Source organism: Salmo trutta, chromosome 5 (genome assembly GCF_901001165.1).
Source record: "Salmo trutta chromosome 5, fSalTru1.1, whole genome shotgun sequence".
NCBI classification, from domain to species: domain Eukaryota; kingdom Metazoa; phylum Chordata; class Actinopteri; order Salmoniformes; family Salmonidae; genus Salmo; species Salmo trutta.
In genome coordinates this window covers 16,174,217-16,194,259 of record NC_042961.1, presented here as the reverse complement: position 1 = coordinate 16,194,259, position 20,043 = coordinate 16,174,217, and the positions used below count along the sequence as shown (strand labels likewise).

The 20,043-nt window shown below is 40.9% G+C and overlaps 1 protein-coding gene across 2 annotated transcripts in view; it reads left to right on the top strand.

The window, feature by feature from the left end:
- The window catches only part of LOC115193739 (SH3 and PX domain-containing protein 2A), a 103,724-nt gene that overhangs the window by 24,327 nt on the left and 59,354 nt on the right, over positions 1-20,043 (top strand). For both annotated transcript variants that reach the window (XM_029752698.1, XM_029752697.1), the window contains exon 6: positions 6,138-6,169. In XM_029752698.1, coding sequence (XP_029608558.1) covers positions 6,138-6,169 — 32 coding nt within the window. The remainder of the gene's footprint in view (positions 1-6,137; positions 6,170-20,043) is intronic.

Genomic DNA, 20,043 nt, shown 5'->3' with positions numbered 1-20,043 from the left:
ATACCGCAGTATTTTACTTTAGGTAATAACATGTCAGGATTGGATCATTTTATAAAGGGTTATACTTTCTACATTCACCAAAACAGTTTATTAACTACAGCAGCTGATCATAGCCTACATTTTCTTGAGGTTGATAAACATAACTTATGGAATTGTTTGACCAAACTGTACATTGTTGCAGTCCTGCTGCTGGCCTCACTAAACAGCTGTCTGTGTTTGCATTCACATTGACCTTCAGTCTTTCAACCCACACTGTTCAGTCTGAGGTTAACCTAATTAAAACCTGCAGACTGTCATTTCCAAACTGCAGTACGCATGCACACACACACACACACACACACATGCCCCACCAATAAACAGATGCAAATCAACAATCACTCACTCACTCTGTCACTCTCTCTCACTTTCACATACTGTACACACAGCAATCTCTCTCCCCCTTGTTCTCCCTCTCAATTTCAATGTAAGGACTTTATTGGCATGAGAAACAAATGTTAACATTGCTAAAGCAAGTGAAGTAGATAATAAGCAAAAGTGAAATAAACAATAAAAATGAACATTAAACATTACACTCACAAAAGTTCCAAAAGAATAAAGACATTTCAACTGTCATATTGTGTGCAAATAATTAAAATACAAAAGGGAAAATAAATAAGCATAGATATGGGTTGTATTTACAATGGCGTTTGTTCTTCACTGGTTTCCCTTTTTTGGGTCAACAGGTCACAAATCTTGATAGCACACTGTGGTTTTTCACCCAGTAGATATGGGAGTTTATCGAAATTTGATTTGTTTTCGAATTCTTTGTGGATCTGTGTAATTTGAGGGAAATATGTGTCTCTATGGTCATACATTCGTCAGGAGATTAGGAAGTGCAGCTCAGTCTCCACCTCTTTTTGTGGGCAGTGTGCACATAGCCTGTCTTCTCTTGAGAGCCAGGTTTGCCTACGGCGGCCTTTCTCAATAGCAAGGCTATGCTCACTGAGTCTGTACATAGTCAAAGCTTTCCTTAAGTTTGAGTCAGTCACAGTGGTCAGGTATTTTGCCACTGTGTACTCTCTGTTTAGGGCCAAATAGCATTCTAGTTTGCTCAGTTTATTTTGTTAATTCTTTCCAATGTGTCAAGTAATTATCTTTTTGTTTTCTCATTATTTGGTTGGGTCTAATTGTGTTGCTGTCCTGGGGCTCTGTGGGGTCTATTTGTGTTTGTGAACAGAGCCCCAGAACTAACTTGCTTAGGGGCTTTGTTGTGGAAAGTTTGAGAATTGCTTCCTTTTAGTTTGTTGTCGAATTTAACAACTCTTTTCTGGATTTTGATAATTAGCGGGTTCGGCCTAATTCTGCTATGCTTGCATTATTTGGTGTTTTACGTTGTACACTGAGAATATTTTAGCAGAATTCTGCATACAGAGTCTCAATTTCGTGTTTGTCCCATTTTGTGAATTCTTGGTTGGTGAGCGGACCCCAGACCTCACAAACATGAAGGGCAATGGGTTCTATAACTGATTCAAGTATTTTTAGCTAGATCCTAATTGGTATGTCAAACTTTGTTCCTTTTGATGGCATAGAAGGTCCTTCTTGCCTTGTCTCTCAGCTCGTTCACAGTTTTGTGGAAGTTACCTATGGCGCTGATGTTTAGGCTGACGTATGTATAGTTTTTTTGTGTGCTCTAGGGCAACGGTGTCTAGATGTAATTTTTATTTGTGGTCCTAGTAACTGGAACACCATTATTTTTGTCTTACTGAGATTTACTGTCAGGGCCCAGGTCTGACAGAATCTGTGCAGAAGATCTGAGTGCTGCTGCAGGCCGTCCTCGTTTGGGGACAGAAGCACCAGATCATCAGCAAACAGTAGACATTTGACTTCAGATTCTAGTAGGGTGAGGCCGGGTGCTGCAGACTGTTTTAGAGCCCTCGCCAATCCGTTTGTCAGTAGCGTCGAAAGGATGAGACCAAGGCGCAGCGTGTATAGTGCTCATCTTTTGGATTTTAATAAATGCACTTCAACAACAAAATAATAAGCGCTCAACAGTTCCGTCAGGTACAATCACTAAACGGAAAATAAACACCCACAAAACCCAAAGAAAAACAGGCTACCTAAGTATGGCTTCCAATCAGAGACAACGAAAGACACCTGCCTCTGATTGGAAACCATACTCGGCCACACATGGAAAATGAAACATAGAAACAGAAAACTAGAACAAATTCCCCTAGAAACAAACCAACCCCAAAACACACAAAACAACCCCCCTGCCACGCCCTGACCATTCTACTATGGCAAAATGACCCTTCTCACTGGTCAGGACGTGACACCGTTGATATGTTGAAGAAGGTGGGGCTTAAGCTGCATCCCTGTCTCACCCCATGGCTCTGTGGAAAGAAATGTGTGTTTTTCACCAATTTTAACTGCACACTTGTTGATTGTGTACATGGATTTTATGTTGTATGTTTTTCCACCATCACCACTTTCCATCAATTTGTATAGCAGACCCTCATGTCAAATTGAGTCCAAAGCTTTTTTGAAATCAACGAAGCATGAGAAGACTTTGACTTTGTTTTGATTTGTTCGTCAATTAGGGTGTGCAGGGTGAATACGTGGTCTGTTGTACGGTAATTTGGTAAAAATTGAAATCTATTATTCAGTTATTGCACCCACACTGCTCGCGCGCGCCATCGAGCGTCTGCGTTGCCAAGGGCTAAAATAGAAGTCAGTCCTATTTCTGACGCAGATTGCGCTGCAAGTCCTGCCTCTCCCATCTCCTCATTGGTTTATAGAAGCAGGTACCCATGTGCCACCTCCTTATTGGTTATACCCACGTGGGTGACTGAAAGGTGAACAAGGTCAGTGGCGGTAATGCACCTAATTTATGAAAGTTGCCAATCGCATTATAAAGTCAAGAGAAGAAAAAGTCTGGAAGGAGGAGAGAACTACAAACGATTCGGTTGATCGTTTTATGTGTGGATTAATTGTCAGAGTAGAGGACCTTGTGCATTTCAGGTAAAATAACAACTCAATGTTTATATCCAAGGATAAATTAGCTAGCAATAGCAAGCTAGCTAAATAGGACAAATTAACTAGCATAGGGAAAGCTAGCTAGCTAAATTGCCATAATTGTTTAATGCTTTTCGACCTGTCCAACAAATTAATATAATTGGTTCAGAGTTTGTTTTGATATTTTAACCTGTGTGTCGTGATCGTGTTGGGGGACAAAATACATTTATGCACGATGACGCACAGCCGGGTTTGGGTTCCGTGTAAGTTTTTGGTTGGATAGGTTTCTCAATTTCTTTAAGGTTTTTTGAATGCTTCATCAAACCATTTGTCATTGTTCAAATTTTTATCCAATTTTATTTGTCACATCGGCCCAATACAGGTGTTGACCTTTTACAGTGAAATGCTTACTTACAAGCACTTAACCAACAATGCAGTTTTAACTAAACGTCCCACCCTAGTCAACAGCCAGTGGAATCGCGTGGTGCGAAATACAAATACCTCAAAAATCCTATAACTTCAATTTCTCAAACATATGACTATTTTACACCATTTTAAAGACAAGACTCTCGTTAATCTAACCACATTGTCCGATTTCAAAAAGGCTTTACAGTGAAAGCAAAACATTACATTATGTCATGAGAGTACCCTGCCAAAAATAATCACACAGCCATTTTCAAAGCAAGCATATACGTCACAAAAACCAAAACCACAGCTAAATGCAGCACTAACCTTTGATGATCTTCATCAGATGACACTCCTAGGACATTATGTTATACAATACATGCATGTTTTGTTCAATCAAGTTCATATTTATATCAAAAACCAGCTTTTTACATTAGCATGTGATGTTCAGAACTAGCATACCCACCGAAAACTTCCGGTGAATTTACTAAATTACTCATGATAAACGTTGACAAAATACATAATTATTTTAAGAATTATAGATACAGAACTTCTTTATGCAAACACTATGTCAGATTTTAAAATAGCTTTTCAGCGAAAGCACATTTTGCAATATTCTGAGTACATAGCTCGGCCATCACAGGCTAGCTAATTTGACACCCACCAAGTTTGGGGCTCACTAAACTCAGAATTACTATTAGAAAAATTGGATTACTTTTGCTGTTCTTCGTCAGAATGCACTCCCAGGACTTCTACTTCAACAACAAATGTTGTTTTGGTTCCAAATACCTCCGTTTTGTTCATGCGTTCCAGTCACTATCCGAAGGGTAATGTGCGAGCGCATTTCGTGACAATTTTTTTTTCAAAATATTCCATTACCGTACTTCGAAGCATGTCAAACGCTGTTTAAAATTTATTTTTATGCAATTTTTCTCGTAAAATAGCAATAATATTCCAACCGGGCAACGTTGTATTCATTCAAAGGCTGAAAGAAAAAAAATTGAGAAGTCTCGTGAACGCGCATCTCAGTCTCACTGTCCCCAGGCTGACCACTTACAAACTCTGCTGCTGTACTTTGCCCAGAGACAGCAGACACCCCATTCCACTTTCTGGCGGCTTTAGAGAGCCAATGGGAAGCCTTAGAAAGTGTCACGTTACAGCACAGATGCTGTATTTTCGATAGAGATGCAACAGAAGGACAACAAATTGTCAGACAGGGCACTTCCTGTATGGAATCTTCTCAGGTTTTGGCCTGCCATATGAGTTCTGTTATACTCAGACACCATTCAAACATTTTTAGAAACTTTAGAGTGTTTTCTATCCAAATCTACTATATATGCATATTCTCGTTTCTGGGCAAGAGTAGTAACCAGTTTAAATCGGGTACGTTTTTTATCCAGCCGTGAAAATACTGCCCCCTAGCCCCAACAGAAAAATAAGTGTTAAGTAAAAAAATAGACAAGTTAAAAATGACGAATAATAGCCGTTTCCAGCTACAATAGTCATTTACAACATTAACAATGTCTACACTGTATTTCTGATCAATTTGATGTTATTTTAATGGACAAAATAATTATGCTTTTCTTTCAAAAACAAGGACATTTCTCAGTGACCCCAAACTTTTGAACGGTAGTGTACATGTAGGTAGAGTTAAAGTAACTGTACATAGATAATAAACAGAGAGTAGCAGAAGCGTAAAAATGGGGAGGGGGGACAATGCAAATATTCTGCGTAGCCATTGGATTTGCTGTTCAGGAGTCATGGCCCTAGACTTGGCGCTCTGGTACCACTTGCCTTGCGGTAGTATAGTGAGTATTCTATGACTAAGGTGGCTGATAATTTGTCTTTGACCATTTTTAAGGCCTTCTTCTAAAAATGTTTGTTAATTTTCTAAGGTTGTTTGAAATGTTTAGATTTGATAGGGAAGCTGAAAGGTCAAATATACTGTTTTAGGTTTTCTTCTGCCAAGTTTACACCATCACTATTACAGTGGAATGTTTTGTCCAGGAAGTTGTCTAAAAGGGATTGAATTTGTTGCTTGATTGTTTTTTGGTAGGTTTTCACACTACTTTCCTTCCATCTATAGCATTTCTTAATATTATTTAGTTCCTTTGGCTTTGATGCCTCATGATTGAGTATTGCTCTGTTCAAGTAGACTGTGATTTTGCTGTGATCTGATAGGGGTGTCAGTGGGCTGACTGTGAACACTCTGGGAGACTCTGGGTTGAGGTCAGTGATAAAGTAGTCTACAGTACTACTGCCAAGAGATGAGCTATAGGTGTACCTACCATAGGAGTCCTCTCGGAGCGTACCATTGACTATCTACATACCCAGTGTGTGACAGAGCTGCAGGAGTTGTGACCTGTTTTTGTTGGTTATGTTGTCGTAGTTGTGCCTAGAGGGGCATATGGGGGAGGGAATGCTGTCACCTCCAGGTAGGTGTTTGTTCCCCTGTGTGCTGAGGGTGTCAGGTTCTTGTCCAGTTCTGGCATTTAGGTCGCCACAGACTAGTCTCTCTCTCTCTCCTTCTTTCTCTCTCTCTGTCCCGCTCTCTCCCTCAATCTTTCTCCCTCTCTCTCTGACATGCTCCATGTGGGGTGCCTGTCTGTGTGTGTGCATTCTTAATAAGGGTTTGGCTGGTAGCTGGTAGGGTACAGAGTCCTGTGTAGGACGGCATGCTCCTGCTCTGGCCTGGCTCCCTGTCACACACTGACCATGACTCTCTGGTGTTTCTTTTGCAGGGATAATGGGGGATCCACCAAACGCAAGTCAGGTAAGACAAGTCACCTAATTTCTCTCTATATTGACCAGCACTCACATAGAAGTGCATCTACTCTGCTCCGGTCAGTTGCATTGCATGGAGTCCTGTTTGTAATTTGTGTTTTCAGTGGTAGTGCATTCTTTTTTTCAAAGTATGACTTTGGTTGGTTATCCAGTTACCTGGAACAGGTCATGTAGCCTATGTGATGATTTTTCTAAGTCCATTATTGACATTAGTCTGGTGTGTGCGTGCATATCTCTATTGGTGTGCGTGTGTGTAGGCATACATGTCTTTGTACCAAACAGGCATACGGTAACAAAGCATTTCTTGGGAGTCCATATCCTTTCCACCAACTGAGCAAAGATCTATAGACTGTTGAAGAAAGCTCTGTAATGTCATAAGTGTATAGTAAGACCAACTCGGCTCACGATAACATATCGTCTCTGCTTAATGCACACAGCCAAATTCAACACAGCTTATTGTGATGAAAGGGTTAAGCAAACAGCGTTGGGTGGGAAGGAGCACCTGTTTGTACAGCTATGCTGTTCCTGGGTTGGGTGCTGACTGTTGGGACGGTGAGTGGGCTCAGTGCATGGGCATATGGCCGTGGGTGGGTTTATACGTAGGATTCAGAGGGGCTGAGGGAGCAGCTGTGCATCTGCAGTATGTCCGTGTGTGTGCGTACTTGAGTCACCAGCATTCTAGACTCCAGGTGATGTTACCAGGTGATAGTTCTCAGCAATTATCCCTAATTTCGGATATTTCTTGTTTTTAAACTATTTACAATTATTTTAAATCCATTTAGTTTTTCTTTCTTCTGTGTGCTCGATACGCAGTGTCTCTAGAGATCACTCAGATCAAGCCTGAACTGTGCAATGTAGTAGGGAGTTGTAGTTTCTAACGGGCCAATGATTATTCTACATAGTTTAGCTTAGACAACGTGGTAATTAACTGCAATGACCATAATCCATTGCGCACCCACATACTTGTCCAGTCTGTGTGGAGCAGACACGGAGACGGAGAGAAGAGAGAACGCATGATTGAGAGGAATAGAAAGCAGTTGCCTGGCAAGGTATCTCGATCTGAAAAGTGGTCACCAACCGGTCAATCGCGATCGACTCGTCGATCTCCAAAGCATTCGTAGTCGATCACCAAACATTTCTGTAAAAAACAACAACGATAAAGCCTTGCATTTTTTCGTTCAGTGCTGTTGGCGGTAGGCACACTTGATTCTGCAGCCTTAACGCTGGGAAGGCAAAGTGTTCCCTTTTTTAAAAAATGTCATGTGTCTGAAGGTAGAACTCTGCATACCCAGAAGGCCCAGAGAGCAAATCAAGTGCACCTATAGGCCTACCACTGGTCAATCAGAGCGCAGATCACAGTGTCTGCAGTTTCCTTGAGACATAAAAAAAAATGTATGCTGTATGATTTCAAAACTTTTAAAACCATGACTAGAGAGTGACTCAATGAATACAGCAAAGAGCTGCTGTTTTTACAAGTAAGTTCACGTGGTCTGCCACTGCGAGGACGATCAGCTATCTATCCTGTCTCCCTGTAGCGCTGTCTTAGGTGTCTCACAGTACGGACATTGCAATTTATTGCCCTGGCCACATCTGCAGTCCTCATGCCTTGCAGCATGCCTAAGGCACATTCACGCAGATGAGCAGGGACCCTGGGCATCTTTCTTTTGGTGTTTTTCAGAGTTAGTAGAAAGGCCTCTTTAGTGTCCTAAGTTTTCATAACTGTGACCTTAATTGCCTACCGTCTTTAAGCTGTTAGTGTCTTAACGATTGTTCCACAGGTGCATGTTCATTAATTGTTTATGGTTCATTGAACAAGCATGGGAAACGGTGTTTAAACCCTTTACAATGAAGATCTGTGAAGTTATTTGGATTTTTACAAATTATTTTTAAAAGACATTGTCCTGAAAATGGGACGTTTCTTTTTTTGCTGAGTTGTAAATAACTATTGTAGCTGGAAACGGCTGATTTGTAATGGAATATCTAGATAGGCGTACAGAGGCCCATTATCAGCAACCATCACTCCTGTGTTCCATTGGCACACTGTGTTAGCTAATCCAAGTTTATCATTTTAAAAGACTAATTGATCATTAGAAAACCCTTTTGCAATTATGTTCTCACAGCTGAAAACTGTTGTACTGATTAAAGAAGCAATAAAACTCTTTATACTAGTTGAGTATCTGAAGAATCAGCATTTGTGGGTTTGATTACTGGCTCAAAAAGGGCAGAAACGAAGAACTTTCTTCTGAAACTTATCAGTCTATTCTTGTTCTGAGAAATTAAGGCTATTCCATGCGAGAAATTGCCAAGAAACTGAAGATCTCGTACAACGTTGTGTACTACTCCCTTCACAGAACAGCGCAAATTTGCTCTAACCAGAATAGAAAGAGGAGTGGGAGGCCACGATGCACAACTGAGCAAGAGGACAAGTACATTAGTGTCCAGTTTGAGAAACCGATGCCTCACAAGTCCTCAACTGGCAGCTTCATTAAATAGTACCCACAATACACCAGTCTCAATGTCAACAGTGAAGAGGCGACTCCGGGATGATGGCCTTCTAGGCAGAGTTGCATAGAAAAGTCATATTTCAGACTGGTCAATAAAAAGAAAAGATTAAGATAGGCAAAAGAACACAGACACTGGACAGAGGAACTCTGCTTAGAAGGCCAGCATCCCGGAGTCGCCTCTTCACTGTTGATGTTGAGACTGGTGTTTTGCGGGTACTATTTAATGAAGCTGCCAGTTGAGGACTTGTGAGGCATCTGTTTCTCAAACGAGACACTCTAATGTACTTGCTCAGTTGTGCACCGGGGCCTCCCACTCCTTTCTATTCTGGTTAAAGCCAGTTTGCGCTGTTCTGTGAAGGGAGTAGTACACAGCCTTGTACGAGATCTTCAGTTTCTTGGCAATTTCTCACGTGGAATAGCCTTCTTATCTCAGAACAAGAATAGACTGACGAGTTATAGAATTTTGTTTTGAGCCTGTAATCGAACCCACAAATGCTGATGCTCCAGATACTCAACTAGTATAAAGAAGGCCAGTTTTCTTGCTTCTTTAATCAGAACAACAGTTCTCAGCTGTTCTAACATAGTTGCAAACGGGTTTTCTAATGATCAATTAGCCTTTTAAAATGATAAACTTGGATTAGCTAACACAGTGTGCCATTGGAACACAGGAGTAATGGTTGCTGATAATGGGCCTCTGTACGCCATTACAAATCAGCCGTTTCCAGCTACAATAGTCATTTACAACATTAACAATGTCTACACTGTATTTCTGATCAATTTGATGTTATTTTAATGGACAAAAAAATTATGCTTTTCTTTCAAAAACAAGGACATTTGTCAGTGACCCCAAACTTTTGAACGGTAGTGTACATGTAGGTAGAGTTAAAGTGACTGTACATAGATAATAAACAGAGAGTAGCAGAAGCGTAAAAAGGGGGAGGGGGGACAATGCAAATATTCTGCGTAGCCATTGGATTTGCTGTTCAGGAGTCATGGCCCTAGACTTGGCGCTCTGGTGCCACTTGCCTTGCGGTAGCATAGTGAGTATTCTATGACTAGGGTGGCTGACAATTTGTCTTTGACAATTTTTAGGGCCTTCTTCTAAAAATGTTTGTTAATTTTCTAAGGTTTTCTGTTTGAAATGTTTAGATTTGATAGGGAAGCTGAAAGGTCAAATATACTGTTTTAGGTTTTCTTCTGCCAAGTTTACACCATCACTATTACAGTGGAATGTTTTGTCCAGGAAGTTGTCTAAAAGGGATTGAATTTGTTGTTGCTTGATTGTTTTTTGGTAGGTTTTCAACAAAAAAAAAGTGCTTTTCTTTCAAAAACAAGGACATTTCTAAGTGACCCCAAACTTTTGAACGGTAGTGTATGTACTAGGCGGTGTCAGAGGAAGGCCCAAAAAATGGTCAAAGACTGGTAGTGTCACCCAAGTCATAGACTGTTCTCTCTGCTACCGCACACAAGCGGTACCGGAGTGCCAAGTCTAGGACCAAAAGGCTCCTTAAAACCTTCTACCCCCAAGCCATATGACTACTGAGCAACTAAACTAATCAAGTGGCCCCCCCTTTTGTTTTTACATTGCTGCAACTCGTTTTTTTATTATCTATGCATAGTCACTTTACAAATTACCTTGATTAACCTGTACCCCCGCACATTGACTCGGTATCGAGTATATAGCGTCGTTATTGTTATGTCACTTTCTTGTGTTGCCTTGTGATTGATTAAAAAAAATCTACTTTAGTTAATATTTTATTAACTCCATTTCTTGAACTGCACTGTTGGTTAGGGGCTTGTAAGTAAGCATTTCACGCTAAGGTCTTTGATTTGACCACTGATCTAAGTGATTGGTATTCAGCAGTCTTAAAAGTATGCCTTATTTACTTTGAAGAACTACTAAAATAGTAATGTTGTCAGACAGCCAAGGCAGCAGATCTATAGAGCAGAGATGAGATGACGACTTGGAATAAAATTATGTCATAAAAAAACAAATGTAATATACACAACATCTGAAATATTTTATGAAAGTAAAGTAATGAAAATAAAGGATGGTTAAAATAAGTGATAAGCAGTAATGTGTAGTCATTACCATCATGGAATTTGTATTAATTGATTTATTCTCTGTTACAGCATTCAACCCACAATGTCTTAAAAAATTATCGAAACCTGGGGGGAAAAAATGTGGTAACCAAATCCGAACCAACCTCAAAAAGCACAAATTGCTCAGTACTACCAGGTGACAAAATACAAGATTCAACAATTCATGAAGTTGCCATGAATTTGACTACAATTATTTGAATAATACATTACACCTGAAGCCTTGAAAATCAACTCTGGACCTCCAAACCATTTACACTGCATTTTTTTGTTTCCCTCTGATCAGGGACTGATTTAGACCTGGTACACCAGGTGTGTGCAATTAATTATCAGGTAGAACAGAAAACCAGCATTCTCCGGACCTCGTAGGGTAAGAGTTGAATACCCCTGACCTACAGTATTATGCATTAAATAGTACAGCTGAATTACACATTCCTGGCAACCTAATGAAGTTGCCACCAAATGAAATGAGACTCCAACCTAATTTTATTCTACACTATGGTATTGTGCCTTTACGTAACAGTGAATTCCATTGACATAAGGAAATGGAAAGCTTGCCTTATTTCAGGCGTGTGTCTCTGTCGTAGCCTACGTTCAGACTGTGCTAGATATTGCATTTCTTCCAGGAATCGGAGGCTGGAATAATAGCTTATCCACAGTTGTAAAAGTTGCTCTTCCGATACATTTTGAAATAGTTACAGTTGACAAACAATGATTCATTAATGAAATGGTCCTATTTTATTGTCTCTTGTAATAGTAAACATCATTTTCCATCTTTTAAATTAAGATGGAAAGCCTTGGAGGAATCTCTCAAGATGCTGATATTTTGCCGTACTTCTCTAGTTTAATCAATAGCTTAGCCTTACTGGACATCTCCTTTTGAAATCTACCTCCTGCACACCAGGAAACCGGGTTAACTGCACTGAGATATTGGTATTACTTTATTAAACCAGAACAGCAAAGAGACTGTGCAAGTCTGTGGTGAATTTTTGCTGTAGCTGCAGCTTAAGGTCCCCATAATTACATGGTGTTGGTCCCTCCTAAGAGTTCAGAGTTAGGGTTAACAGGAAAATGTTGCCCCAGGCCACAACTGCTGGTGGTTACTGCATGGTTTAGCCAGACTGGTTCCCACTGTTTACCTGGCATGGACATTCTGCAGAAATCACAGGCTATCTGAACAGCTCTGTCTTATACCCTGACGTAGACAATCAGTCATTCATAGCATCGTCATGATGACTGCCCCATTCTCTGGCTCTCTCTCTCTCTGTGTGGTTTGTCATTCCCTCATACACCCGCCAGCTATCTTGAATTTCTTCAATGTTTATTCAGTGTTCAAAAGTTTCAAGTTCCGTTATTTATTATGGACTGGTGAAATTGCCCATAGGTGAACCGCTGGGTCCCTGATTAGGAGCAAAAAAGGATTTACTCCATAGATTATGACATTAAGATAAAGAAAAGATGTCCCTGAAAACCACTATTGAGTTACGAATAAATGATTTGCCCAAGGATTTGCTCCTTCATGTGGTTTCGGTAAGGTTTTGGCCTGTATCTCAGCAATTATTCTCCAACTGTGACCTCCCTTACAATCACATCAAGGGCCCTATGGGGTTCTCAGTTGGATGATTTCCACTCCCTGTTGAGTCCACTTCATTCTGTAGATCTGTTGCTCTCTATGGGTCAACACAGGACGTACTATACCTTACTTGTTCTCCAGGTATATATCTTAGCACTATTTACAGTATGTCTCGTTCTGTCTATTGTTCTCATCACTAACTTCATAGACAGCATACAGTACAGCCTGGGTGGCTGCCTAAGCATGTGTGGTTTGGTCAACTCCTCATGGGCACAGCACAGCTAGACTTGAGACTAGCACAGAGTAGTGCTATCGATAGACAATATGAGGTTACTCAGAAGTAAGACCTGAATGTTTTCACTAGATCTGCTGTGTCTCCAAGGAAAATGGTTTGGAAGTTAACATACTATTTGGAAACTGTTTTGAAGTAACTATGACAGACAACAGTTCAGGCTGAAACCCTATTTACTAAAAGAAAACTTAACTTAAACAACTCAGCACAAGTGAATAAAATGAACTGTTTATCTGAGCAGCTTTACTGTGTTAGGATAACAGGACTGTGTAGAGAGAGAGTAGGAGAGGGAGAGCGTGAGAGAGAATGAGAGCGAGAATGAGAGTTGGGGAGGGAGAGAGAGAGAGTGGGAGAGAGTGTAAGAACGCTTGGGGGCTCCGTGCATGTGAGGAGAGTAGGTTTACGTGGCAAGTGTTACGCACGGACCGGGGGAGTGTGCGCAGCCATGCTGGCTTTATTTGAGCTGGGGGGCATATAGGGAGTGGAATTGTGTGTGACGGGTGGTAGGGTGGGAGGGGTATCAGGGGGAGTATTGGGGTATGTGTGAAGGGTCAAGGGGCGCACGGGTAAGGGGCCAGCTAGTCGTGTGCGTGACTGTGTGTGTGTGTGTGTGTGTACAAAGGTGTGTGTGTGTGTGTGTGTGTGTGTGTGTGTGTGTGTGTGTGTGAAGGGGAACTGACAAAGAGTTCCTGCACCAGGCTAAAATCTCTATGACGAATGTGTGCTTCTCTACCACATAAACAACTGTGGGCTGTTTCAGCAATCACACTCCCCTTGCTTGATACTGAGCTTTTTGACTCATGCTGCCTCCCAGACACAGGACTTTTATTGACATGCTGCAAGGCCAATGCCATCTGAAAGATTGAATTAACTGAATCTCACTCGAGTGAAACTACCATTTTTATAATGAAACGGGTTAGACAATGCGAGGCAAACATTTGCAACATTCTTATGTTTTTCTAGAAAGATACTGTATGGATATTTGGCTGAACTAACTCTAAAATACACACAGCAGTAGCAGAACTGCATTATAAACAGGCAAGTCTCTTAAACCACAAAGTCAGTGTGTGCACTGACAGTTTGTGACTTTTTACAGAAGTAGCTAACACCATCATGAGTTCTAGAGCCAAGCCAGTGACCATTTGTCACCTCTGCCTCAACAAGGAACCAACCCCTCCTAAGCCTGTAGCAGGCAGCTAGCTAGCTGGAGCACTTGTGAAAAGCAATCGAGTCTTCATCTCATAATACCCAGTGTGTGCCAGAAAATACATGTTAGGAAACCAACAGACACAAAATAAGGCAAAGGGGCTGCCTGATGATTTTCAATGCTAAACAGCTGTTGAGGGGCAATATGTGGCAAGAACACATGACACTCCAGTTGTCTGATAAATCAATAACAACCAATAAAGACTTTATAATGTAGATGCATCTGCAAATTGTATATTGAGACGTTTATGTTGGAGTCAATGGACTGTTCGACCATGCTGCTTTGAGATCCTTTGAATGTTCAAGTTTTGTGTTTCTCAACTCGTGCTGTGGTACAAGAACATTCATAACTGTTTTATAACACCTCAAATTAATGTCACTTTATTGAAGGTTTCTGTGCACACTCTATAAGGGCATATTACATGGTTATGATGCCCATCATTCCATTTAATATAATAATGTGACACAGATGTTGGTAAATTACATAACACCCTGTTTATATCATCTGGTATGTAGACTGTTAAGTAGCATGTAATAACTTATGACATTAGTTGTCATTCAGGCTCTGTTATAGCAGCTGTTATTAACAGTTGACATTAGAGCCTATGACAACAGGATCAACAGTCATCTATAACACCCGTTATAACTAGTTTTATAACACCTTATGCCATTACTCATAACAATAAACTACTTATGTCACTTTATGACTAATGTGTTATATAGCTGTTATAAGGGCTTTATGAATGCATACATAAGAACACCTACAATATAGTGTTACTACATAGGTTTATGTACTTATACAATATCTGATTTTGAATATGAGCTGCTCAATATAGTTAGAACCCCATGTGCAGTTTATTTCCCTTTTATGCAGGGTTTTATTTGTTTGTTGTCTGACGGTACACATCCAACATCCTTTTTAGAGATAGTTTTAACAAAGTGACTCAGTGAAAGCATCTGTAAACTGCATTGAACAACCGCTCAGTATCCCCTTCTTATCCACCCACACAACTGCAGCTGACGATCCAAAGACCAGATTTAGATCTACTCCATCTCTCAGCTAAAACAGCTTCAGTCTTCCCTGTAGCTCAGTTGGTAGAGCATGGTGTTTGCAACACCAGGGTTGTGGGTTCGATTCCCACGGGGGGCCAGCACAGAAAAAAAAAAAAAAAAAAATGTATGAAATTGTATGAAATGTATGCATTAACTACTGTAAGTCGCTCTGGATAAGAGCGTCTGCTAAATGACTAAAATGTAAAAAATGTAAAAATCAAAAGGTCTTCATCATGCCAGTGTCACACCAGCCCTCCCTCTAACCAGACCCAGAGTAAGATCAGGAACCCTGACAACAAAGGAGGATAAATCCCCTGACCCAAACCAACAGCCTTCCCAATTCCCAACCTCCCCTGTTTCCTCCCCAAGATGCATTCTTGCAATGCTCCCAACTTTCGTCCTGTTTTGGACGGGACCAATAATGGGATTGGGAAGGAGGGAGAGCAGGGCTGGGAGCAGGAAGTGCAAGTATAAATCTGAGTGAGGTGAGATGTAAACAGAGTGTCTAACAGGGCTATTTCAAAAGTCTGGTGTCAAATATAACATTTTAAGGGTTATAGATATGTGCTGTGCATATGGGGCGATGCCCGCAGGCATCCTAGGAGGCAGGCAGGCACACACGCACGTAAACACAGTAGTCTAGAGTCTAGACACTAAAGTTGTTGATATTCTGAGATTCCAGGAAGGGTGGGGGAACTGATATCAATCATATGTGCTAAAAGCAGGATTTCTCTCCTAACAGGCTCAGTTTGTTAACACTAGTGTGGCCACTACTTGCAGCACACTAAACCATCCTCCTCCAATCGATCAAATTGATTTCATCTACTGCATCTAATTTCATGCCCTCAGATGATTGAGTTGGAATACATACTGTACCTACTGTAAATCACATGTGCATACTAAAGCTACAGAGTTTGGGGACAGAGTAGAAAGAAGTATTATGATATGAAGCATATTTCACCCAACATACAATTTCATATTAATCTACATTAGTCTTTGTGGAATGTTACACAGGTTAGAGTTAAAAAAAAGGATTTCATTGGTATCCAGATGAAGACCTTATTTTAGCTCTACCCTACAACGTCTTAGGCTTTCCCTCCTAATATTTCTCACCTTAGTGACCCTTGTTCTAGCCTGTTCTTCCTGCTGATGCAAAACATTTGATTTCCTGAAAGGGGCTGAAATATTAGCTTTTGTTTTTGGGACCTACTGAGTGTGCTGACAGAGTCTTTACTCATTCGCACAGCGCACACCCCTCCCTGCCCAACAAGAGAAGAAGCACGTTTCAAAAACATCACTTCACGTCGTTTTGCGTGGATTCCTGTTTTATCAAGCCCTGTTGAGTTTAAAATAATAATAAAAAAATATATATATATATATATGTATATATATATAATTTATATGTATATGTATATATATATAATTTATATATATATATAAATGTATTTGTTTAGGCCCGAGGGGGTGTAGTATATGGCTAATATACCACGGCTAAGGGCTGTTCTTAAGCACGACACAATGCGGAGTGCCTGCATACAGCCCTTAGCCGTGGTATATTGACCATATATCACCAACCCCATAAGTGCCTTATTGCTATTATAAACTGTTTACCAATGTAATTACAGCAGTAAAAATAACTTTTGTCATACCCGTGGCACACGGTCTGACATACCACGGCAGTCAGCCAATCAGCATTCAGGGCTCAAACCACCCAGTTTATATATAGATATACCGTTGAAGTCGGAAGCTTACATACACTTAGGTTGGAGTCATTAAAACTCGTTTTTTCAACCACTCCACAAATTTCTTGTTTACTAACTATTGTTTTTGGCAAGTCGGTTAGGACATCTACTTTGTGCATGACACAAGTAATTTTTCCAACAATTGTTTACAGACAGATTATTTCACTTATAATTCACTGTATCACAATTCCAGTGGGTCAGAAGTTTACATACACTAAGTTGACTGTGCCTTTAAACAGCTTGGAAAATTCCTGAAAATTATGTCATGGCTTTAGAAGCATCTGATAGGCTAATTGACATCATTTGAGTCAATTGGAAATGTACCTGTGGATGTATTTCAAGGAAACATCATGGGAACATCAAAAGAAATCAGCCATGACCTCAGAATTTTTTTTGTAGACCTCCACAAGTCAGCTTCATCCTTAGGAGTAATTTCCAAACGCCTGAAGGTACCACGTTCATCTGTACAAAAAATAGTACATAAGTATAAACATCATAGGACCACGCAGCCGTCATACCGTTCAGGAAGGAGACGCGTTCTGTCTCCTAGAGATGAACGCACTTTGGTGCGAAATGTGCAAATCATTCCCAGAACAACAGCAAAGGACCTTGTGAAGATTCTGGAGGAAACAGGTAGAAAAGTATCTATATCTAGAGTAAAACGAGTCCTATGTCGACATAACCTGAAAGGCCGCTCAGCAAGGAAGAAGCCACTGCTCCAAAACTGCCATAAAAAAGCCAGACTACGGTTTGCAACTGCACATGGGGAAAAAGATCGTACTTTTTGGAGAAATGTCCTCTGGTCTGATTAGACAAAAATAAAACTGTTTGGTCATAATGACCATCATTACATTTGGAGGAAAAAGGGGGAGGCTTGCAAGCTGAAGACACCATCCCAACCGTGAAGCACGGGAGTGGCAGCATCATGTTGTGGGGGTGATTTGCTGCAGGAGGCATCATGAGGCAGGAAAATGATTTGGATATATTGAAGCAACATCTCAAGACATCAGTCAGGAAGTTAAAGCTTGGTCGCAAATGGGTCTTCCAAATGGACAATGACCCAAAGCATACTTCCAAAGTTGTGGCAAAATGGCTTAAGGACAACAAAGTCAAGGTATTGGAGTGGCCATCACAAAGCCCTGACCTCAGTCCTATAGAAAAATTGTGGGCAGAACTGAAAAAGCATGTGCGAGCAAGGAGGCCTACAAACCTGACTCAGTTACACCAGCTCTGTCTCTGGAGGAATGGGCCAAAATTCACCCAAGTTATTGTGGGAAGCTTGTGGAAGGCTACCCAAAATGTTTGACCCAAGTTAAACAATTTAAAGGCAATGCTACCAAATACTAATTGAGTGTATGTAAACTTCTGACCCACTGGGAATGTGATGAAAGAAATAAAAGCTGAAATAAATCCTTCTCTCTACTATTATTCTGACATTTCACATTCTTAAAATAAAGTGGTGATCCTAACTGACCTAAGACAGGGAATTTTATTAGGATTAAATGTCAGGAATTGTGAAAAACTGAGTTTAAATGTTTTTTATTTTACCTTTATTTAACTAGGCAAGTCAGTTAGGAACAAATTCTTATTTTCAATGACTGCCTAGGAAAAGTGGGCTAACTGCCTAGTTCAGGGGCAGAACGACAGATTTGTACCCTGTCAGCTCAGGGATTCGATCTTGCAACCTTTCGGTTACTAGTCCAACACTCTAACCACTAGGCTACGCTGCCGCCCTTGGCTAAGGCGTATGTAAACTTCCGACTTCAACTGTATATAGATTTTATTTTTTTATTTCACCTTTATTTAACCCGGTAGGCTTTTGAGACCAATTTCTCATTCACAACTGCGACCTGGCCAAGATAAAGCAAAGCAGTGCGACACAAACAACAACAGAGTTGCACATGGAATAAACAAACATGCAGTCAATAACACAATAGGAAAAAGTCTATATACAGTGTGTGCAAATGAGGTAAGATAAGGGAGGTAAGGCAATAAATAGGCCATAGTGGCGAAATAATTACAATTTAGCAATTAAACACTGGAGTGATAGATGTGCAGAAATTGAATGTGCAAGTAGAGATACTGGGGTGCAAAGGAGAAAAAAAATAATAACAGTATTGGGATGATTTAGTTGGATTGGCTATTTACAGATGGGCTATGTACAGGTGCAGTGATTTATGAGCTGCTCTGACAGCTGGTGCTTAAAGTTAGTGAGGGATATATGAGTCTCCAGCTTCAGTGATTTTTACAATTCGTTCCAGTCATTGGCAGCAGAGAACTGGAAGGAAAGGCAGCCAAAAGAGTAATTGGCTTTGGGGGTGACCAGTGAAATATACCTGCTGGAGCGTGTGCTACGGGTGGGTGCTTCTATGGTGACCAGTGAGCTGAGATAAGGCAGGGCTTTACCTAGCAAATACTTTTATAGATGACCTAGAGCCAGGGGGTTTGGCGAACAATATGAAGCGAGGGCCAGCCAACGAGAGCATACAGGTCACGGTGGTGGGTTGTATATGGGGCTTTGGTGACAAAACAGATGGCACTGTGATAGACTGCATCCAATTTGCTGAGTAGAGTGTTGGAGGCTATTTTGTAAATGACATCGCCGAAGTCAAGGATAGGTAGGATAGTCAGTTTAACGAGGGTATGTTTGGCAGCGTGAGTGAAGGATTCTTTGTTACGAAATAGGAAGCCGATTCTAGATTTAATTTTGGATTTGAGATGCTTAATGTGAGTCTGGAAGGAGAGTTTACAGTCTAACCAGACACCTAGGTATTTGTAGATGTCCACATATTCTAAGTCAGAACTGTCCAGAGTAGTGATGCTGGATGGGCGGGCAGGTGCTGGTAGTTGTCGGTTGAAGAGCATGCATTTAGTTTTACTTGCATTTTAAGAGCAGTTGGAGGCCACGGAAGGAGAGTTGTATGGCATTGAAGCTCGTCTGGAGGTTAGTTAACACAGTGTCCAAAGAATGGCCAGAAGTATACAGAATGGTATCGTCTGCATAGGGGTGGATCAGAGAATCACCAGCAGCAAGAGCAACATCATTGATGTATACAGAGAAGAGAGTCGGCCCGAGAATTGAACCCTGTGGCACCCCCATAGAGACTGCCAGAGGTTCGGACAACAGGCCCTCCGGCTTGACACACTGAATTCTATCTGAGAAGTAGTTGGTGAACCAGGCGAGGCAGTCATTTCAGAAACCAAGGCTGTTGTCTGCCAATAAGAATGTGGTGATTGACAGTCAAAAGCCTTGGCCAGGTCTATGAATACAGCTGCACAGTATTTTATCTTATCGATGGAGGATATGATATCGTTTAGGACCTTGAGCGTGGCTGAGGTGCACCCATGACCAGCTTGGAAACCAGATTGCATAGCGGAAAAGGTACGGTGCGA